Source organism: Bos taurus, chromosome 24, assembly GCF_002263795.3.
Source record: "Bos taurus isolate L1 Dominette 01449 registration number 42190680 breed Hereford chromosome 24, ARS-UCD2.0, whole genome shotgun sequence".
Lineage (NCBI taxonomy): Eukaryota > Metazoa > Chordata > Mammalia > Artiodactyla > Bovidae > Bos > Bos taurus.
The window spans coordinates 487,570-504,770 of record NC_037351.1 but is presented as its reverse complement, the minus strand read 5'-3'; the positions used below and the strand labels follow the sequence as shown (position 1 = coordinate 504,770).

The window sequence follows — 17,201 nt, the reverse complement described above, 5'->3', positions numbered from 1 at the left end:
TTCCCTCCGCTCTACGTCTCCTTGGTAACGTTGCCCCGCCCACGCCTTGGTCTCAGCCCCGCCGCGTTTGTCTTCCTGCCCACCTCTCCCCGCAAAGGTCGCCCAGTCTGTCTTTGCCCCTCCCCACGTCTCCTCGTCACCGTCGCCCTGCCTTGCGTCGCCATTTGTCCGCAGTCGCTGAGCAAACATGTGGGCCGCTCTCAGGGGGCGGCCGGGGCTCCACTTGGGGCTCCTGAGCGGTGCCCGAGGTCTGCACAGCTCGCCTGTGTCCTGTGGCAAGAACCTGCTCAAGAAATTTGCTTCGAAAACCAAGTAATGTTCCCGAGTGGGGTGGAGGTTGTTGGGGCGGTGGCCCGGCGTTGGGGTCCTCAAGGGTGAGGGCTCCGCCTGGGCGCTAGCTGGCGCCCGAGCGCGCAGCCAAGTCTGAGCGCAGTCTCCGCGTGTGAAAGCCCACCCGTCACAGCTACCGTTTGCGGTTTTTCCTCCCTGCCTTTTTTCTGTACTTTCATACAGTTGTGATGATTTTAAGTCTGCTATAAGGAAAGTGAACTTTTAAAGCAAAGTGATGTTTACATTCCACCGTGGGTCCGAGGTTCCAAATCCCCGGATTCAACCAACCTTGGATTGAAAATATTCAGAAGAAATTCCACGAAGTTTTAAAAAACACAACCTGAGCTTTCCTTGCTGGCAACTGTTTTGGTAGCATTTACATGATATTAGGTATGGTAAGTTGGAGAAGGCAATGGCACCCCACTCCAGTACTCTTGCCTGGAAAGTCCCATGGACGGAGGAGCCTGGTAGGCGGCAGTCCATGGGGTCGCTAAGAGTCGGACACGACTGAGCGACTTCACTTTCACTTTCCACTTTCATGCATTGGAGAAGGAAATGGCAGCCCACTCCAGTGTTCTTGCCTGGAGAGTCCCAGGGACGGGGGAGCCTGGTGGGCTGCCGTCTCGGGGGTCGCACAGGGTCGGACATGACTGAAGCGACTAAGCAGCAGCAGCAGGTTACTTACCATACCTCTCCAACTGTTGGTGCTTGATGACCTCCACAGTTTGAGGAGCACTGGTTAGATATTTGTAGAATGCCTCTCTGTTGGTCCTGGTGTGATGTTTTTCTCTTGATTATACTGGGGTTTTGGTTTGGGGGGAAGACGATACATGTGAAGTGACGTTTTCATCACATCATCACACCATATGAACACATACATGGTATCAACATGGTTTATCCCTGTTGATGTTGGTCTTGATCACTGACTGGGGTCCTTTGTGTCTGTCAGGTTTATCCACTGTAAAGTTACCTCCCCCGCTCTGATTCCATACAGTCATCTTTTCGGGGAAGTCACTGTATGCCGCTCACACCTAAGGAGTAGTGTGAGTTAGGTTCATGAATTATTGAGACTCTTGATAGAACATGTGTCTCTTTTTCTCCATTTCTTAATTCCTGTCAGTATGCACCCATAGGTTAGAACCCATTACTACTTACTTTTGCTCCAGTTGCTCCAGCTTTGGACCATTGGTAGCTCTTCAGGTGGCTCCTATGTTCCTTTGACATGCCTCATTGTTAGGGGTTTTGAAGTAGTTTTTATTTTATTTATTTATTGGTTGTACTGGGTCTTTGTTGCTGCCTGCAGGCTTTCTCTAGCTGTGGGGAGAGGGGGCTACTCTCTAGCTGTGGTGAGCAGATTCTCATTGCAGGCTCTAGGACGTGTGGGCTCAGTAGCTTAGTTGCTTTGTGGCATGTGGGATCTTCCAGGATCAGGGATCAAACACGTGTCCCTTGTGTTGGCAGGCGGCTTCTTAACCAGTAGACCACCAGGGAAACCCTTGAAGAAGTTTTTACATTTAAAGAAATTTATTAGCTCTTCTTCACTTTATGGCGCTACAGAATGCCTCAGTGCTAGAACCAGCCACTTGCTCCGAGGAGCTCTGTCTGGTTCCTTCACTGGACACTGGCATCAGAACCATGATCTGGAGCTGAGTATGTCATTGCTCCTGGGGTATTTGTCTTTTATACCCTTTCAGCTGACAAAGTGAAAACAATACATGTTCAGGTTAAGCCAAGGGTATATGCTTATCTATAAATGTTTCTCCATGTCACCACCTGTAGCTGTAAAAAGTGGAACTTGAGTTCCTGCTGACCTCCATCTCTTATCTGCTGGTGCCCGGATGGTCCTCACCCCCCTCCCTTGATTGTCTGCAGCAGTCAGGAGCCTGGCTCTCCCATCTGCCTTCTGCTGACCTAGCTGTTGATGTGTGACCGTGTCAGTTGTTAACCAGATCCCAGGCAGCAGCTTTGTTGAGTAGGACAGTGCTGTCATGCATGTGGTAGGTGTGTTTTTAAGATCCCCTTTCTCCATCTTTGGGACTAGAAGCAGACTTTAGGTAAAACCTTGAGCTGAATTAAAACTGCCTCCTGTCTCTCCCCGAAAACCCATGCTGCTGTCAGGTGGATAACTAAATCTTTTAGAACCTCAGGAACTTAATCTGTATGTTCAGGCTTAGCCCTTTAGAAACAGCTATGATATCATAACCTGCGGTTAGCATTTGTAACTGTTTCTTACCCAATTTGCCATTGTATCCAGCAGAGTTCTCACTTTCTCCCACAGGAAGAAGTTCTGGTATGAAGGTCCTTCCTTGGGCTCTCACTTGGTAAGTAGGAGGAGCAGTGACAAGCACTTTGGGATCTCGGAGGGCAGGAGGCCCTGCCCTGGGCAGCACTCCAGCCTGTGGTCTGTCCGCATCAGTACTGGAGGGGTGAGCCTGCATACACTGCTAACGTGGGGATTTGACCTTTAAAAAAATGACACCACAGTTTTCCAGAATGTCGTATCTGTTATCAGATTCTAACATGGTGACGTCCGTTCAGGTTGTGTGTGTGTAACACAGATATGTATAGGTATGCAAGCACTCCTTGTGTTGTGTTTCCCACATACTGTGATTTTTAGGGATTGAGGTCTGTAGTAGCCCTGCTTTGGCAAGTCAGTGTCAGCGTGTTTTAGCAATAAAGTGTTTTCGGTTAAGGCATGTATGTTGTCTTTAGATATACTGTTACTGCACACTTAATAGACTACACTGTAGTGCAGACATAACTTATATGCATCAGGAATCCATAGAATTTGTGTGACTCACTGTATTGTGATATCTGCTTTATTGTAATAGTCTGGAAGGAACCTGCAGTATCTCTGAAATACATTGTATGTGTATCATGGAAGTGTATGTAATGAATGGTTCCTTTTAGAAAAAAATACACTCTGTATACTAAAAACCCCTGGTGGCTCAGATGGTAAAGCGTCTGTCTACGATGCGGGATACCTGGGTTCGATCCCTGGGTTGGGAAGATCCCTTGGAGAAGGAAATGGCAATCCACTCCAGTACTATTGCCTGGAAAATCCCATGGACACAGGAGCCTGGTAGGCTACAGTCCATGGGGTCGCAAAGAGTTGGACACGACTGAGCGACTTCACGCTCACATTCACATTCACTGAGTACACTAAAGCCTTAGGCTGTGTGGATCACAACAAACTGAAAAATTCTTAAAGAGATGGGACCACCTTACCTGCCTCCTGAGAAATCTGCATGCACATCAAGAAGCACCAGTTAGAACCGGACATGGAATAACAAACTCGTTCCAAATTGGGAAAGGAGTACATCAAGGCTGTATTTTGTCATCTTGCTTATTTACCTTATATGCAGAGTACATCGTGTGAAATGCCAGGCTGGATGAAGCACAAGCTGGAATCAAGATTTCTAGGAGAAATATCAATAACCTCAGATATGCAGATGACACCACCCTTATGGCAGAAAGCAAAGAGGAACTAAAGAGCCTCTTGATGAAAGTGAAAGAAGAGAGTGAAAAAGCTGGCTTAAAGCTCAACATTCAAAAAAAGATCACGGCAGCTGGTTCCATCACTTCATGGCAAATAGATGGGGAAACAAAGGAAACAGTGGCAGACTTTATTTTCTTGGGCTCCAAAATCACTGCAGATGGTGACTGCAGCCATGAAATTAAAAGACACTTACTCCTTGGAAGAAAAGCTATGACAAACCTAGATAGCATATTAAAAAGCATAGACATTACTTTGCCAACAAAGGTTGGTCTAGTCAAAGCTATGGTTTTTCCCGTAGTCGTGTATGGATGTGAGAGTTGGACTATAAAGATAGCTGAGGGGCAAAGAATTGATGCTTTTGAACTGTGGTGTTGGAGAAGACTCTTGAGTCCCTTGGACTGCAAGGAGATTAAACCAGTCCATCCTAAAGGAAATCAGTCCTAAGTATTAATTGAAAGGACTGAAGCTGATGCTCCAGTACTTTAGCCACGTGATGTGAAGAACTGACTCATTGGAAAAGATCCTGATCCTCGGAAAGACTGAAGGCAGGAGGAAAAGGGGACGAGAGGATGAGGTGGTTGGATGGCATCACTGACTCGATGTTTGAGTAAGCTTGAGGAGTTGGTAGTGGACAGGGAAGCTTGGCATGCTGCAGTCCATGGGGGTTGCAGAGTCGGACACAACTGAGCACTGAACTGATACTGGAAACCACTGAATTGTACTTTTTAAGAAGGAGAATTTTATGGTATGTGGATTACATTTCACTAAGATTTTTTTTGAAAAATATATGTACTTGGCCATACTTTTAATTTTGAAGGGATGCTAGGTAAAATCTAGATGGGTCCAGGTCTGTAAAATGAGTATATCCTCATGAAAGCCAAGGAGACTGAGGGTGACCCTTGTTGTCAGTAAGGTTCGCATGTAGGTGTCATGTTGGCCTTTGTGTAATGTTGGCCTTTCTTCTTGATGGAGACCCACAAGTCATCCCAGTTGGAGTTCCTGACGAAGAGCACCTCTCGGAGAACCCGGAAGGAAGACCAGGTACGCCTGAGGGCCCTGAACGGTCTCCTCTATAAAGCGCTCACAGACTTGCTGTGCACCCCTGAAGTGAGCCAGGAGTTGTGCGACTTGAACGTGGAGCTCTGCAAGGTAACCATGGGACCTCGCACCCCATCAGGCGCCTCGCGCTTGGGAGAGGCAGGAGGGAGGCTCGGTGTGTGCCTTGAGGTGTCGGGAGGAAGACGTGGGGGACAGGCACAGATAGTGCCTGGCGTTCTGCCTGGGGTGAGGCGGGCCATCAGAGGAAGACCTGGGTCAGGTGAGTGGTGGCCCGTGTGCCTTCCTCTCAGGGTAAGGACGGGGAGCTGGCTCCTGCCATCTTCACCCTCAAGGTGGAGTGGGTTCACCCAGGGAAGGCAGAGGGCACTGAGGCATTTCTGGGGTGGGGCAGGGGCTGGAGTCAGGTCAGGGCATGGGGGTGGCGAGGGCCTGGGGCCCTGGCACTGGTGCTGGTGCTGGGGGCGAAGCCAGGACTGCCCCTGGGTTAGTGCCTATCTCCTGACACCCTCTGTCCACGAGAGCCCAGGTGAACTGACAGTGATCTGGGGCGGGGGTCGGGGGCTCAGGTCTCTCTGACTTCAGATTTCTCTGCCTGCCGTGTCTTCTGGAGGGCGACCCTCTCCGAAGCTCAGAACGCACACACAGAGGCCGTCCTGCGGAGGAGCGCTGCGCACATGAGGTGAGCCTTCTGCCTGACCCTGCCTGCCGGCCGGTGTGTTCACCACTTTTGCTTTTAAGGAAAATTTTGTAAGTGTTTTCTTGAATTTCAGAGCAGAATTCACATCTTCATATAAGCCACGGGCCAGGTCAGTGGTTCTCTAAGTGCGTCCTGGTTCCCCAGGGACCCCTGAGGTCCTTTGTGGGAGGACGTTCATGAGTTTAGAGCTGTTTTCATGGTGAGGTGTGGTTTTTCTTTCTTGCTGTGTGGACGTTTGCCCTGAGGATGTCCTGGTCGTCACTGTGGCGTCAGCATGTACTCACGGTAATAAACTGCCAGCTTCATTAAGAATGCTGCTGCTGCTGCTAAGTCGCTTCAGTCGTGTCCGACTCTGTGCGACCCCTGAGATGGCAGCCTTGGTGAATAAGCAGAAGTTACTCCCTTTATTAAATCTACCCTTGGGCACATCTTTTTGGTGTCTGTGGTGGAAAGTGTGGATGAAGCCCTGGTGGTTGTCTTGGAAAAATATTGTGGTTGCTGATTGTGACCTGGAATACACATTTTTCACTTGGAAGAACAAGTGAACCAACTATGGTTATTAAGATGTAGGTATTTGATAGACATTTTCTCCAAAGTGAGTAAAGTAAACCTGTCACTTCAAGAAAACAACTGACCATGTTTGACCAGTGATAAAATGCAAGCTTTCAGTGAAAATGAGAATTTTAGAAAGCCTGTACCCACATCCGTGAGTTTGACAGCTTTGCAGTTCATAAGACCCTTTTGATGAGATTGGAGACGATATATTCTAAAGTGCATCATCATTCTGAAAATCTGTGTAACTTGGTAAATCAGTATTTTTGGAAATATACCAATGTATGATGTTACAAAATCACCAATGGGGAAAGGTCAATTCAGAGGGCAGGAGGATCACAGGATTTTAATGTACAGAGAGTGACCTGTCCATCCATCTGGTTTCAGATTCCATATTGCAGCCTTAAATAAACTACTTTTGTTGAGATTCTGTGTAGCATCAGAGAACGTCGACACCTTTCTGAAGGGCTGTTCACATACTCTTCCTTTTTCAGTTTCTGATCCGTGAGCTTAAATTTCCCTCTTCTTTTTTAAGCAAAATAGTAGGACAGATTGAATGCAGATACAGAGGTGAGGATCTAGCTGACTTGCATTACGCTGGGTTTTAAAGAAATCTGGAGCCAGGCAAGCAGTGTCACTTTTCTTAACCGCATTTAAAATACAGCTGTTACTTTAAATGAATTAGTGAAGACATATTTTTACATTTTTCAGCTTCACTTTCTAATGTGTTTAGTATTGATTTATGTAACCCACATGAACAAAAGGTCTTTGGTGTCCTCAGTAATTGTTAAGAGTATAAAGGGGGTTCTGAGACCAAAAATTGTGAGAACCATTGAGCTGGGTGGTAGGAAAAAAGTTACTCAGTTTTCTCCTCAGTCTTTAAAACGTGGAAAACCTCAGAACTGGGCTTTCTCCTCCCTTCTTCTCTCCTTTCTCCCTAGGCCTCCTGCCTCCACTGTACTTTCATTTTGCTTCTTAAAGTTTTTATTTATTTTTGGCTGCTCTGGGTCTTCGATGCTGCACACTGGCTTTCTGCAGTCGTGGGGAGTGGGGCCGACTCTCTCGTCGCAGAGCACGGGCTCCGGAGCACAGGCTCCGTAGTTGGGGCTCAGTTGCCCCATGGGGTGTGGGCTCTTCCTGGACCAGGGATTGAACCTGCGTCCCCGGGTTCTTGACCCCTGGACCCCAGGGAAGCCCCATGCTTCCTTTTTAGAAGATGAGGGGGTAGATGCTGAGAGCAGGGTCCTGCGGGTCTGGTGTTCTCCTGTGTGCTTGCTTCAGCCACTGTGCATCCCTCACAGTGCCATGGTCTCTGAAGCCGGACATCATCAAAGAGTGGTCAGTTACTCTCAGTTTTTACATTTCACAGAAAGAAGAAAACAAGAGATTTCCAACAAGTGTTGAGATAACAGCATCGTTTTCTGATTAGCTTTTAGGTAATCAGAAAAGTGGGGCTTCCCTGGTGGCTCAGTGGTAAAGAATCACCTGCAATGCAGGAGACACGGGGTCGATCCCTGAGTCGGGAAGATCCCCTGGAGGAGGGCATGGCAACCCACTCCAGTGTTCTTGCCTGGAGAATCCCATGGACACAGGAGCCTGGTGGGCTACAGTCCATGGGGTCGCACAGAGTCGGACACGACTGAAGCGCCTAAGCAGCAGCAGCAATCAGAAAAGTCAGTTGAACAGAACGTTTCCCACCTCTTTGGATCGCCAGGCTTTAGTGTGAAGGTCTCCGCGTGACTGTACCAGCTCTGTCGCTGAGCAGCTGTGCCTGCGTGTCCCAGAGTGTTTTCTGTGTCTGGCGTCTGGTGGTGGTGGGCTGGCGGCCACCCTTCTGTGGCGCTGCTGCTGGTGCCCATGAATGGAGGGACGGGACGCTGGCGGTGATGCCCAGAAGGCCATTCCAAGTTCACGTCAGACTTGATCTCAAAAGTTGCATTTAGAGAATTAAAAACAGTTGTGATGATGCATTTTATACCCCTGTTGAGACGTGGCCATTGGCTAAGGAAGACTTTTCATCTTTGAATACTGTGATGAACAAAACTCAGGTCTCACCTCTTTGTGAGATGACATATCTGTTTCTGGCACCCCTCCACCAGATGTCACCTCAACTGCTCCAACCTTATTTTCTCTCCAGGCATCTTCTGATGTCGCAGCAGACCCTGAGGAACGTGCCTCCCATAGTGTTTGTTCAGGACAAAAAATACGCAGCTGTGATGGAGGTAAGGCTTTGGCATAATTGCCTCTTTACTGTGTCAACTTCTGTATGCGTAAGGCTTTACGCATTGTTTCCTAGTTGTTTTCCTTGCTTTAAGTACAGGTTTTAAAGGTTAAAAACCTGTTAACATACATGCATTTTTCATCTGGTGGTAGTTCCTTGGTCATTAAGGTGTCTTACACCTTCACAGGTTCACTGAGGAAGCCAGCAGCACTGCAGGAGGATTCGGCGGCGTGTTCACTGTGAGACTAGGTAGTGCGTAGGTCCACAGGAAAAAAGACCCAGTTGTACATGTTGTCTCTCATTATTCATCATACAACCTATACTGGAAACACTATTTGGATAATAGCCTCGTGGGTGTGTGGTTTCCTCGCTAGAAGGGGAGCAGGAGTGAAGGTGCAGAGCCACTTGTCAGCCCAGGTGGGGTTTGGGCTGTGGTGTGCAGACCCCAGCAGGAGTCCCCGTGCAGGGCTGCGGGAGCCCAGCCTGTCCCGGAGGGTGGGCTCCCTGTTCTCACTGAACTGTTACTCGTCCCACTCTCTGTGGAGGAACATTTCATGGCTGCAAGGTGCTCCCTGGCTATGTGGGTTCATTTTCAGAAAAGTCACTGGAGGGGAGGGTATATGCTCCCACCTGTATGCTTGTGTGTCTCTAGGGGGGCCTTTGTGCACTTCAGGCCTGTCTGTCCTACCACACGCGCCCAAGGGAAGTGCTAAAGGGTCGGACACGAGCCATATGGTGATGGTGGGTCCTGCACATGGACCCACCAAGGGAAGGTCAGGCCATGGCTGGCCGCATTGTCCCGCACTCTGTCTCACTGTAGTTAGGAGTAAAGGCTGGACCAGAGTGGGTTTCTGATTTGGGTAGGTGATCGTCAAGGGCATGGTCACTGCTTCCCCTGGCTAAGTCAGAGCAGAGTTTTTCAGACTCTGTACATTTTTAAGATTTAAAATCATCCATTGGTAAGCAGCTTGGATAGGCACAGAAATTTGAAATTAGTTCTGGATGAAACTTGGAGTCTTCTGTCTGTCTAATATTGGTTGCAACAAAAGTCGCAAGTAGTTGCTACTGCTCCAGTTTGAACAGCTTACTTTGCGTTCTCAGGATAGAATGCAGTCTTCAGGTCACAGGTCTGGATGTTTGAAAGAGGCTGAGTAATCAGCTGTGTCCAAACTGAAACCTAGGTAGTTCAGCAAAACTACTGGTACTGCCAGTGCTCACACTCAGGGGTGCCCAGCACTGGTGGTTCTGCCAGTGCTCACACTCAGGGGTGCTCAGCACCAGTGGTCCTACCAGTGCTAACTCTCAGGGGTGCTCTCCATGGGATTCTCCAGGCAAGAACACTGGAGTGGGTTGCCATGCTCTCCTCCAGGGGATCTTCCCAACCCAGGGATCCACTCGGTGTCTCCTGCATTGCAGGTGATTCTTTACCACTGAGCCACCAAGGAAGCCCCACTTTGCTGATTACCTAAAAGCTAATGATGGTCCTGCCAGTGCTCACACTCAGGGGTGCTAATTGCTGGTGGTAGTACCAGTGTGCACACTCAGGTGCTCAGCACATTGGCCATCAGGAATGTGAGTTAACTCCCAGTTTTAACTCGAGGAGGCCCGTTTGTCCTCTATGTAATATCATCCTGTTCCTGGGTTTTCTGTGGACTGACTCGTGTCTGGTTCTGCCTCTTCTCACCTTGTGGTTTTAACAGCGTCACTTGTTGGTGATGACTTCATGTGGATGTCGGGACCTGGTTGTGGGTCCGGCTGGCTGGGCTTGCACTGAGGTGGGAGGTCAGGCCTCAGTGCCCAGCCTGGGTGGGAGCATCTGGCAGCATCAGAGCAGGCAGGCGAAGGTGGGGGGCCTCGCTGGGCCCTGCTGAGCAGCAGAGTACATCTCCAGCCTTCGCCCCTCCCACCCCACAGAGCTGGAGTCAAATGCTGGGCTTTGTGACTCCCACATAGCCACGCTGGGGGCTTCTTTCCCTCAGGCAAATTCTGTGGCAAAATTGAAGCATTTTACAGAACCTCATTAGAAACCAGTAAGTGTCAGGAATTCAACTAATATTTAACTGGTTCCTTTGTAAATTTGACTAACATTTACACGCTTTAAGTACAGTCTTTTGAGAAGACTCGGTTCATTATCAGAACAAGTGTAACTAAGATCGTGGGCATGGGCAACATCAGGGAGGGAGCCCTGTCACGCAGCCGGGCCCTGAGGTGGCCGTGGCTCTGGGCAGCCTGACACTTGCAGTCCGTGGGCGCCCCGCTCCGCAGGCAGTGGAGAAGCACAGTTCTCCAGTAACCCACTGTCTGTTCTGTTTCAGGTTGATCGGCTGCTGGCAATTGCTGATTTTGGACCCCGGGGTGAAAAAGAAGACTTTGTGCAAAGTGACTTCAGGTGGTAACATGTGGACGTGTGTTTCTGATGTGGGCACACACAGCTATGGATGTACTGGGTTCCACAACTGCTGTATAGTGCTGCCCACCCCCAGCCCAGTGTAGGGGGGTGGGCCCTGGTTTATGCCTTAGGGTCTTGGCCTGAGGCCCAACCCAGGGTTGGCCCATGGCAGGCCACAGTGGCAGCCTGGCCCATTACCCAGCAACTCAGGGAGACTGTCAGGAGGGCCTCCGGGCCCACTGGAAGTGCTGGGGCCTGGACTCTGAGTGCTAGTGGTTGCAGCTCATCCTCTCTGTTCCCTCGTGCATTTATGTCGAGTGCCTGCTCCCAGTAGGCCTGTTCTAACGCTTAGGGAATGCTGTGAACGAATGGCAGTGTCTTTGGAGCCTGCGTTTTGCTAGGAAGCAGTGAACATCAGGGTAGGCCTCTGAGAAGGTGACGTGAGGATTCCAGGTGGAACAGCTCCACCTGGTGTCTAGCCTGTGTCCTTAGATCATCTATGTGAGCATCACTTGGGCACTGTCAGGGCCTCAGGGGCCAGGGCCTACAGGAGCCAGCCTGCCAGGGGTTGGGGGGGCAACACTTAGACCCCTGAGCTAGGGCAGAAGCCCTGAGTGGCAGTGAGTCCCCAGTTCCAGCTCAGTGAGGAGCAGACCTGGGCGAGGCAGGTGGAGTGCCTGTGGGTTTGGAGCCCTTCCAGGTCTGAGAGTGAGGGGCGTGCTGTGGCCAGATTGGGGTTTTGAGAGGATTGCTCTGGTTTTGCCCTCAGAATGGACTTGTCTTCTCTTTTGGTTCATCAGGTAACTAAAGACCAGCTCCCCATGATTCTGTTTAACTAGCCTAGTGCACTAGCCATGTTTAAGTGGGGAAGCAATGAAAATACACTTGATGTCAGCCCAGAATGTCTGCCTCAGGAGCTTGGTGGCCTGAGCCACATACAGGCTCCGGGAGTGCTGGTCAAGAAGTGCTGGACTGGAGGCCGCTGGACCAAAGCCTGCTTTGTGCTGGCTCCACAGCTCCACTGCAGACGTGGCAGCGCGGTGTGTGGGCAGGGGCTGATGGAGTATTTGTATGCCATGTGGTATTTGTGCCTGGTGTGACAACTCCCCTTCTCCCCCAGTGACCCCGAGGCCCTGGACGCGGCTTCGCCAAGTGATACCCTGGGCCCTGCAGCACACTTGAACCTGTGTGGGATTGACCATGAGGCACTCAACAAGCAGATCCTGGAGTACAAGAGGAGGAGAGAGCAAGGGCATGGGAGCGCCAGCCCCCTGTGGCCAGAGCACGTGGCTGACCTGAGGAAGCAGATGAGGAGGAGGAAGGCCAAGCCCCACGTGGACGATGACCTCTCTCCCAAGAACTATCTGCAGGGTGGGGAGTGACAAGCCCCTGGACAATCAAGGGGCCTCCTGAGGAGCGCGCCCCAGGGTACGAGTGGGGCTCCGAGAAGCAGAGCAGGAACTGAGGTGGAGAGAAAGGACCAGAAGGCAGTGGATCGTGACCGGCTCCGGGCACATGCGCACTGCCGATGCCATCTGCACCCCTTGTACGGTGTTGCAGAGGAGGCCTGTGGGAAGGGTGTAAAACCCTCTTGGTGGATGGCAAGCGGTCAGGCCTCCTTATTTGGGATCCACGTGTGCACGTTTGCTCACGCACTGGTCTCTCCACAGCCCCCAGATCCGTGGCTGCCGTGCTCCCCTGGTCTTCCTGGACGTGCAGACTCGTGGACACTTGAGTCCTGGGAGGCACCGGTGGCCTCTGTTCACAGAGGCACTGCTTTGCCTGCTTCGTTCGCCTCCTACTGTAAACGGCTGTCCTCTCCGCAGTCGGGTTAGCGTCACATTAGTGCCTTTTGATGGAGATGTCAGTCCTGGCCCTGAGTTGCTGATGAGTTGTTCTGAGTGTGAGATTCTGTGCTGTGACTTCCAAAGAGAGTGCGTGTGTTAGATGAGCCTCGTTAGGAAATAACCATCTGAGTCTGACGCAGAGAAAGTGTCCTAAACTTGGGGCGTCTTGACTCACCAGGTGTCAGCCTTGAAGTACTGGAAGTGCTACCAACCCAGTTCAGACGATCGGAGAAGGGTTCCTGTTGAGATACAGCAGAGACGTTTGTAGCGCTGCTTTCAGGGTGTGTGATCCCCCTTCTCATAACATCTCTTGGGAAGGTTGCCCGTATCCCAGCAGCAGTGGCATGGCCTGGATGCTCCGTTCCCTGTCTGCACCTGGGACGAGGGGCAGTGCCCGGCAGGGATGCGGCCCCCACTGGAGGGCCAGCAAGGGTTCTGGGACACCAGCCAGCCACGTGGGTACCCGCTCTGGGCACATGGCTGTGGGCTGGTGCGTGTGGTGCCCTGGAGGGGTGCGGGTACCTGTGTGGTTGTTTCCTTAGGAAGGTGGGTGCTCACACAGACTCTTGTCCAGACCAGAGATGTCCGGAGAGAGGACTGGCCAGTGTGAGGACGTGCACGGGCCCTGCGCTGACGGGCGGTGAGGTGCACGTGGGAGCACCTGCCTTGAAGGACTGTGGGTGCCTCCAGGGTGTTTCTGGTGCTCCCATCTTGCCAGGCTGGAACCAGAGCTCACACACGTGCCGTCGGAGGCTGGAGAAATGCCGTCTCAGTTCTACCTGAAAGTTCATGGTGCTGCTGTAGCCTTCGTGTTGAAGGAAAGCTGTGTCTTCTGCTGTAGCTTCCGTTGGGAGGAAGCCCTGCCCTGCAGCAGAGACAGCCCCAAACTGGCCACGACCAGCGGGATGGCAGCAAGCTTCCCTAGACCTCAGGGCACCTTCCCTTTGTAGTCCTCCCATCTTTCACACTCACACACATTCAGACACACACTCAGCACAGTGTCTCAGTGTGAGAACGTGCATATGCACACACACCTCTACACCTTCCCTTTGTAGTCCTCCCAACTCTCATACAGACTCATACACTCAGACACAGACACAGCACAGTGTCTCAGAGTGAGAGCACACGCATGCGCACACACACCCCTTCCCTTCGTAGCCCACCCAACTGACACTCAGTGCAGTGTCTCAGAGTGAGGGCACACGCATGCGCACACACACCCCTTCCCTTCGTAGCCCACCCAACTGACACTCAGTGCAGTGTCTCAGAGTGAGGGCACATGCACGCGCACACACACCCCTTCCCTTTGTAGCCCACCCAACTGACACTCAGTGCAGTGTCTCAGTGCAAGGCTCTTGGTAGCCTTCCTGCCTCTGGGCCCTGCTTCTTGAAGCTCTGAGTCTTGGTGAGAGGAATCTTGCTGTTTTCCCTCCTAGAACAGCCGTGTATAGTGTCAGGACTGATTCTGTGCCCCAGGTGCAGAGGGCAGAAGGGAGGTGCTGTCACGTTCCCTGGGGATGGCAGCTCTGGGTGCCCACGGGCTCTCCTCTAGTAGCATCCCAGCAGCAGCTCCACTTCCCTCCCTAGAAAACCAGCTCTGTCTAACCAGGAGCTTCGCTGAATATGCTGTGTGAGCAGCAGCTCTGAGTCAGCCGTTCAGTGTCTCACTTTACCCTCTGAAGTGAATGCAGGTAGTCTCACCAGTGTTTGAAGGCCTCAGAGTTTTCAGTAGCTGAAGGAAAAACTTGCACCCTACACTGTTTCATTTAGCTCTGCATATCGGTCCCCAGTTTTATAGAATGCAGGTCCCTGCTCCATTGTCTTCATTTTCAAACTGACTTATGCATAGCACCTCTCAACATGAACTGTGACATTATTAGATCCAGCTTATTAAAGTAAGCTGCTCTGCGAAGAATATGTATGGAAGGAACTCTGAAATGTTCAATAAAGTCTCTTCACTCAGCCCCAAACATAAAATCCCCTCTGTCTCCACTCTGCAGACGGCCCATACACTGGCTTTGGAGAAGCACTTGATGCGGGTTCTGCAGACATGAGTCAGTGAAGTGCAGTGGAGAGAGGCCCCTGTAGGTGACGTGTGTTCTGGGTGGGTTGGGAGCTGCATAAAGAGCAACCAAACGTCATCACGGTTGGCGTGGTGTTGGCGTTCGTGTTGTGTAGACTGGCGTCTCCATTTCCAGAAGCTGAGCTCCTAATGTCAGTCTCTGCTCAGGCCCACGACTTGCAAACTGGCTTGCGGGCTGGATGCCTGCGTCACACGTTATTGGGACCAAGGAGGCTCGGGAGGAGTCACTGGCCCCATCTGTCTCCCATGCTCAACTACTGGGTCTTCAAAGCAGATTACATCAGATACACGTGAATCTTGGTCACAAAGCCACCAGCAGTGGGGTGTGGGTGTTTTAGTGACCAGAAAAGCAAAAGTGGAGGAAGAACCACTGAGAAGTGAGGAAAATCATTGTGAAATCCTGCCTGAATTCTAGACGTAACTGTCAAAGCCTGGCAGGGCTGTCCATGTAACAGAGCTCATAATAGTATGCTAACTATTCTCCCCCCAAAATGAGAGAACACTTACCAAATTATTCTAGAAGGCCAGTATAACTCCAACACCAAAGCCACACACACTACAAATAAAAGTGAAATCCAGTATCCTTTATGAACATTGATGTGAAAATCATCAACAGAATACTAACAAACAGGATTCAGCAGCACATCAAGAGGATTAAACACCATGACCAAGTGGGATATATCCCTGAAATGCAGAAGTTCCAACACACGAAAGTCATCAGTGTTACATGCCACATCAACAAAGTGACAGGAAAAACCACATGATCTCAAATGATGCAAAAAAAAAAAAAAAATTCAACACCTCTCATGAAAAAACACTCAACAAAATAGGAATGGAAAGAGACTGCCTTAGTATAAAATCTATATCAGAAAATCCATAGCAAACAATACCCAGTGGTGAAAGATCGAAAGCTTTTCATCTAAGGTCAGCAGCAAGACAAAGATGCCTGCCTGTTTAAATCGTTTCTTTTCAACATAGTCCTGAAAGTTCAGCCAGAGCAATTAAGCAGGGAAAAGAAAAGACCTACAAGTTAGAGAAAAGTAAATTGTTTGCAGATGATATCGTGTTATACATAGACTATCTTAAAGAAAAGAAAAGCTGTTAGATCTAATAAATGAGCCCTGCAAAGTAGCAAGATTAAAAGTCAGCACACAAAAAGCTGTCACATTTCTATACACGAGCAATGAGTGACCTGAAAGTGATTACAGGGTATTCCCTGACAGTCTAGCGGTTAGGACTCTGCACTTTTGCTGCTGGGGCCTAGGTTCAATCCATGGTTGGAGAACTAAGATCTCACAAGCCATACGGTATGGCAAAAAAAAAAAAAAACAACCCAAGACCTGATATTACAATAATATTTACAATACTGCCAAAAAAGAAATACTTAGGAGTTAAGCACAAATGAGAAAGACCTGTACAATGAAAACTACAAAACATGTTGAAAGAAGTTAACTGATTGGAAGACTTATGAAAACATCAGTATTACTCAAAGCACTCTACAGATCAGTGCAGTCACTGTCAAAATCTTGATTTTTTTTTTTTCTCTAGAAATTGTCAAGCTCATACTAAATTTCATAAGGAATCTCAAGGGATTCTGAGCAGCCAGCACAATCCTGGAAAAGGAATTAAACTGGATGACTTTCATTTTCCAGTTAGAAAATTTACTTCAAAAACAACAGTAATCAAAACTGTGTATTGGCTTTAAGACAGACATATAGACTAATGGAATAGAATAGCCCAGAAATGAACCATCACATAAATAGCCAGATGATTTTTGACAAAGGTGCCAAGATCGTTTAGTGGACAAAGGAAACAATGGGAAAAGGGTAGTCTCTGTAAATGATGCCGGGAAAGCTAGATACCACATACAAAAGTGTGAAAGTAGGGGACTTCTCTGGCAGTCCTATGGTTAAGACTCCATACTTCCAATGTGGGGAGCAAGGGTTCAATCCCTGGTCAGGGAACTAAGATCCTGCATACCAAGTGCCATGACCAAAACAGAAAAAAAAGTATGAAGTTAGACATTTTGTTGTTCAGTCGCTAAGTCATGTCCAGCTCTTGCAACCCCATGGATTGCAGCACACTAGTCTCCTCTGTCCTCCACTGTTTCCGGAGTTTGCTCAAATTCATATCGAGTCAGTGATGCTATCTAACCATCTCAACCTCTGCCGCTCTTTTCTCCTCCTGCCCTCATTCTTTCCCAGCATCAGGGTCTTTTCTAATGAGTCAGCTCTTTGCATCTGGTACCCAAAGTACTGAGGGTTCAGCATCAGTCCTGGTGAACATTCAGGGTTGATTTCCTTTAGGATCAACTGGTTTGAGCTCCTTGCTGTCCAAGGGACTTTCAAGAATCTAGCACCACAATTTGAAAGCGTCAGTTCTTCAGCTCTCAGGCTTCTTTATGGTCCAACTCTCACATCCTTATTTGACTACTGGAAAAACCGTAGCTTTGACTCTGAACCCTTGTTGGCAAAGTGATGTCTCTGCTCTTTATTATGCTGTCTAGGTTTGTCATAGCTTTCCT

General features: G+C 49.6%; 1 protein-coding gene across 3 annotated transcripts; it reads left to right on the top strand.

The window, feature by feature from the left end:
• Window positions 1-159: 159 nt before the first annotated feature.
• On the top strand, window positions 160-14,556 carry RBFA (ribosome binding factor A). 3 transcript variants are annotated; one of them, XM_059880796.1, is made up of 7 exons: window positions 160-312; window positions 2,609-2,651; window positions 4,802-4,870; window positions 5,455-5,567; window positions 8,275-8,359; window positions 10,674-10,747; window positions 11,868-14,556. In XM_059880796.1, exons 1-7 carry the CDS (start codon window positions 188-190, stop codon window positions 12,127-12,129), a joined length of 771 nt encoding a protein of 256 aa, XP_059736779.1. In that variant the 5' UTR covers window positions 160-187; the 3' UTR covers window positions 12,130-14,556. The 3 variants fall into 3 exon arrangements, with proteins under 3 accessions (XP_059736779.1, XP_059736780.1, NP_001106721.1); XM_059880797.1 differs by having other exon boundaries at window positions 160-2,327; window positions 4,802-4,978; NM_001113250.1 differs by having other exon boundaries at window positions 167-312; window positions 4,802-4,978; window positions 11,868-12,894.
• The last annotated feature ends 2,645 nt before the right edge of the window (window positions 14,557-17,201 follow it).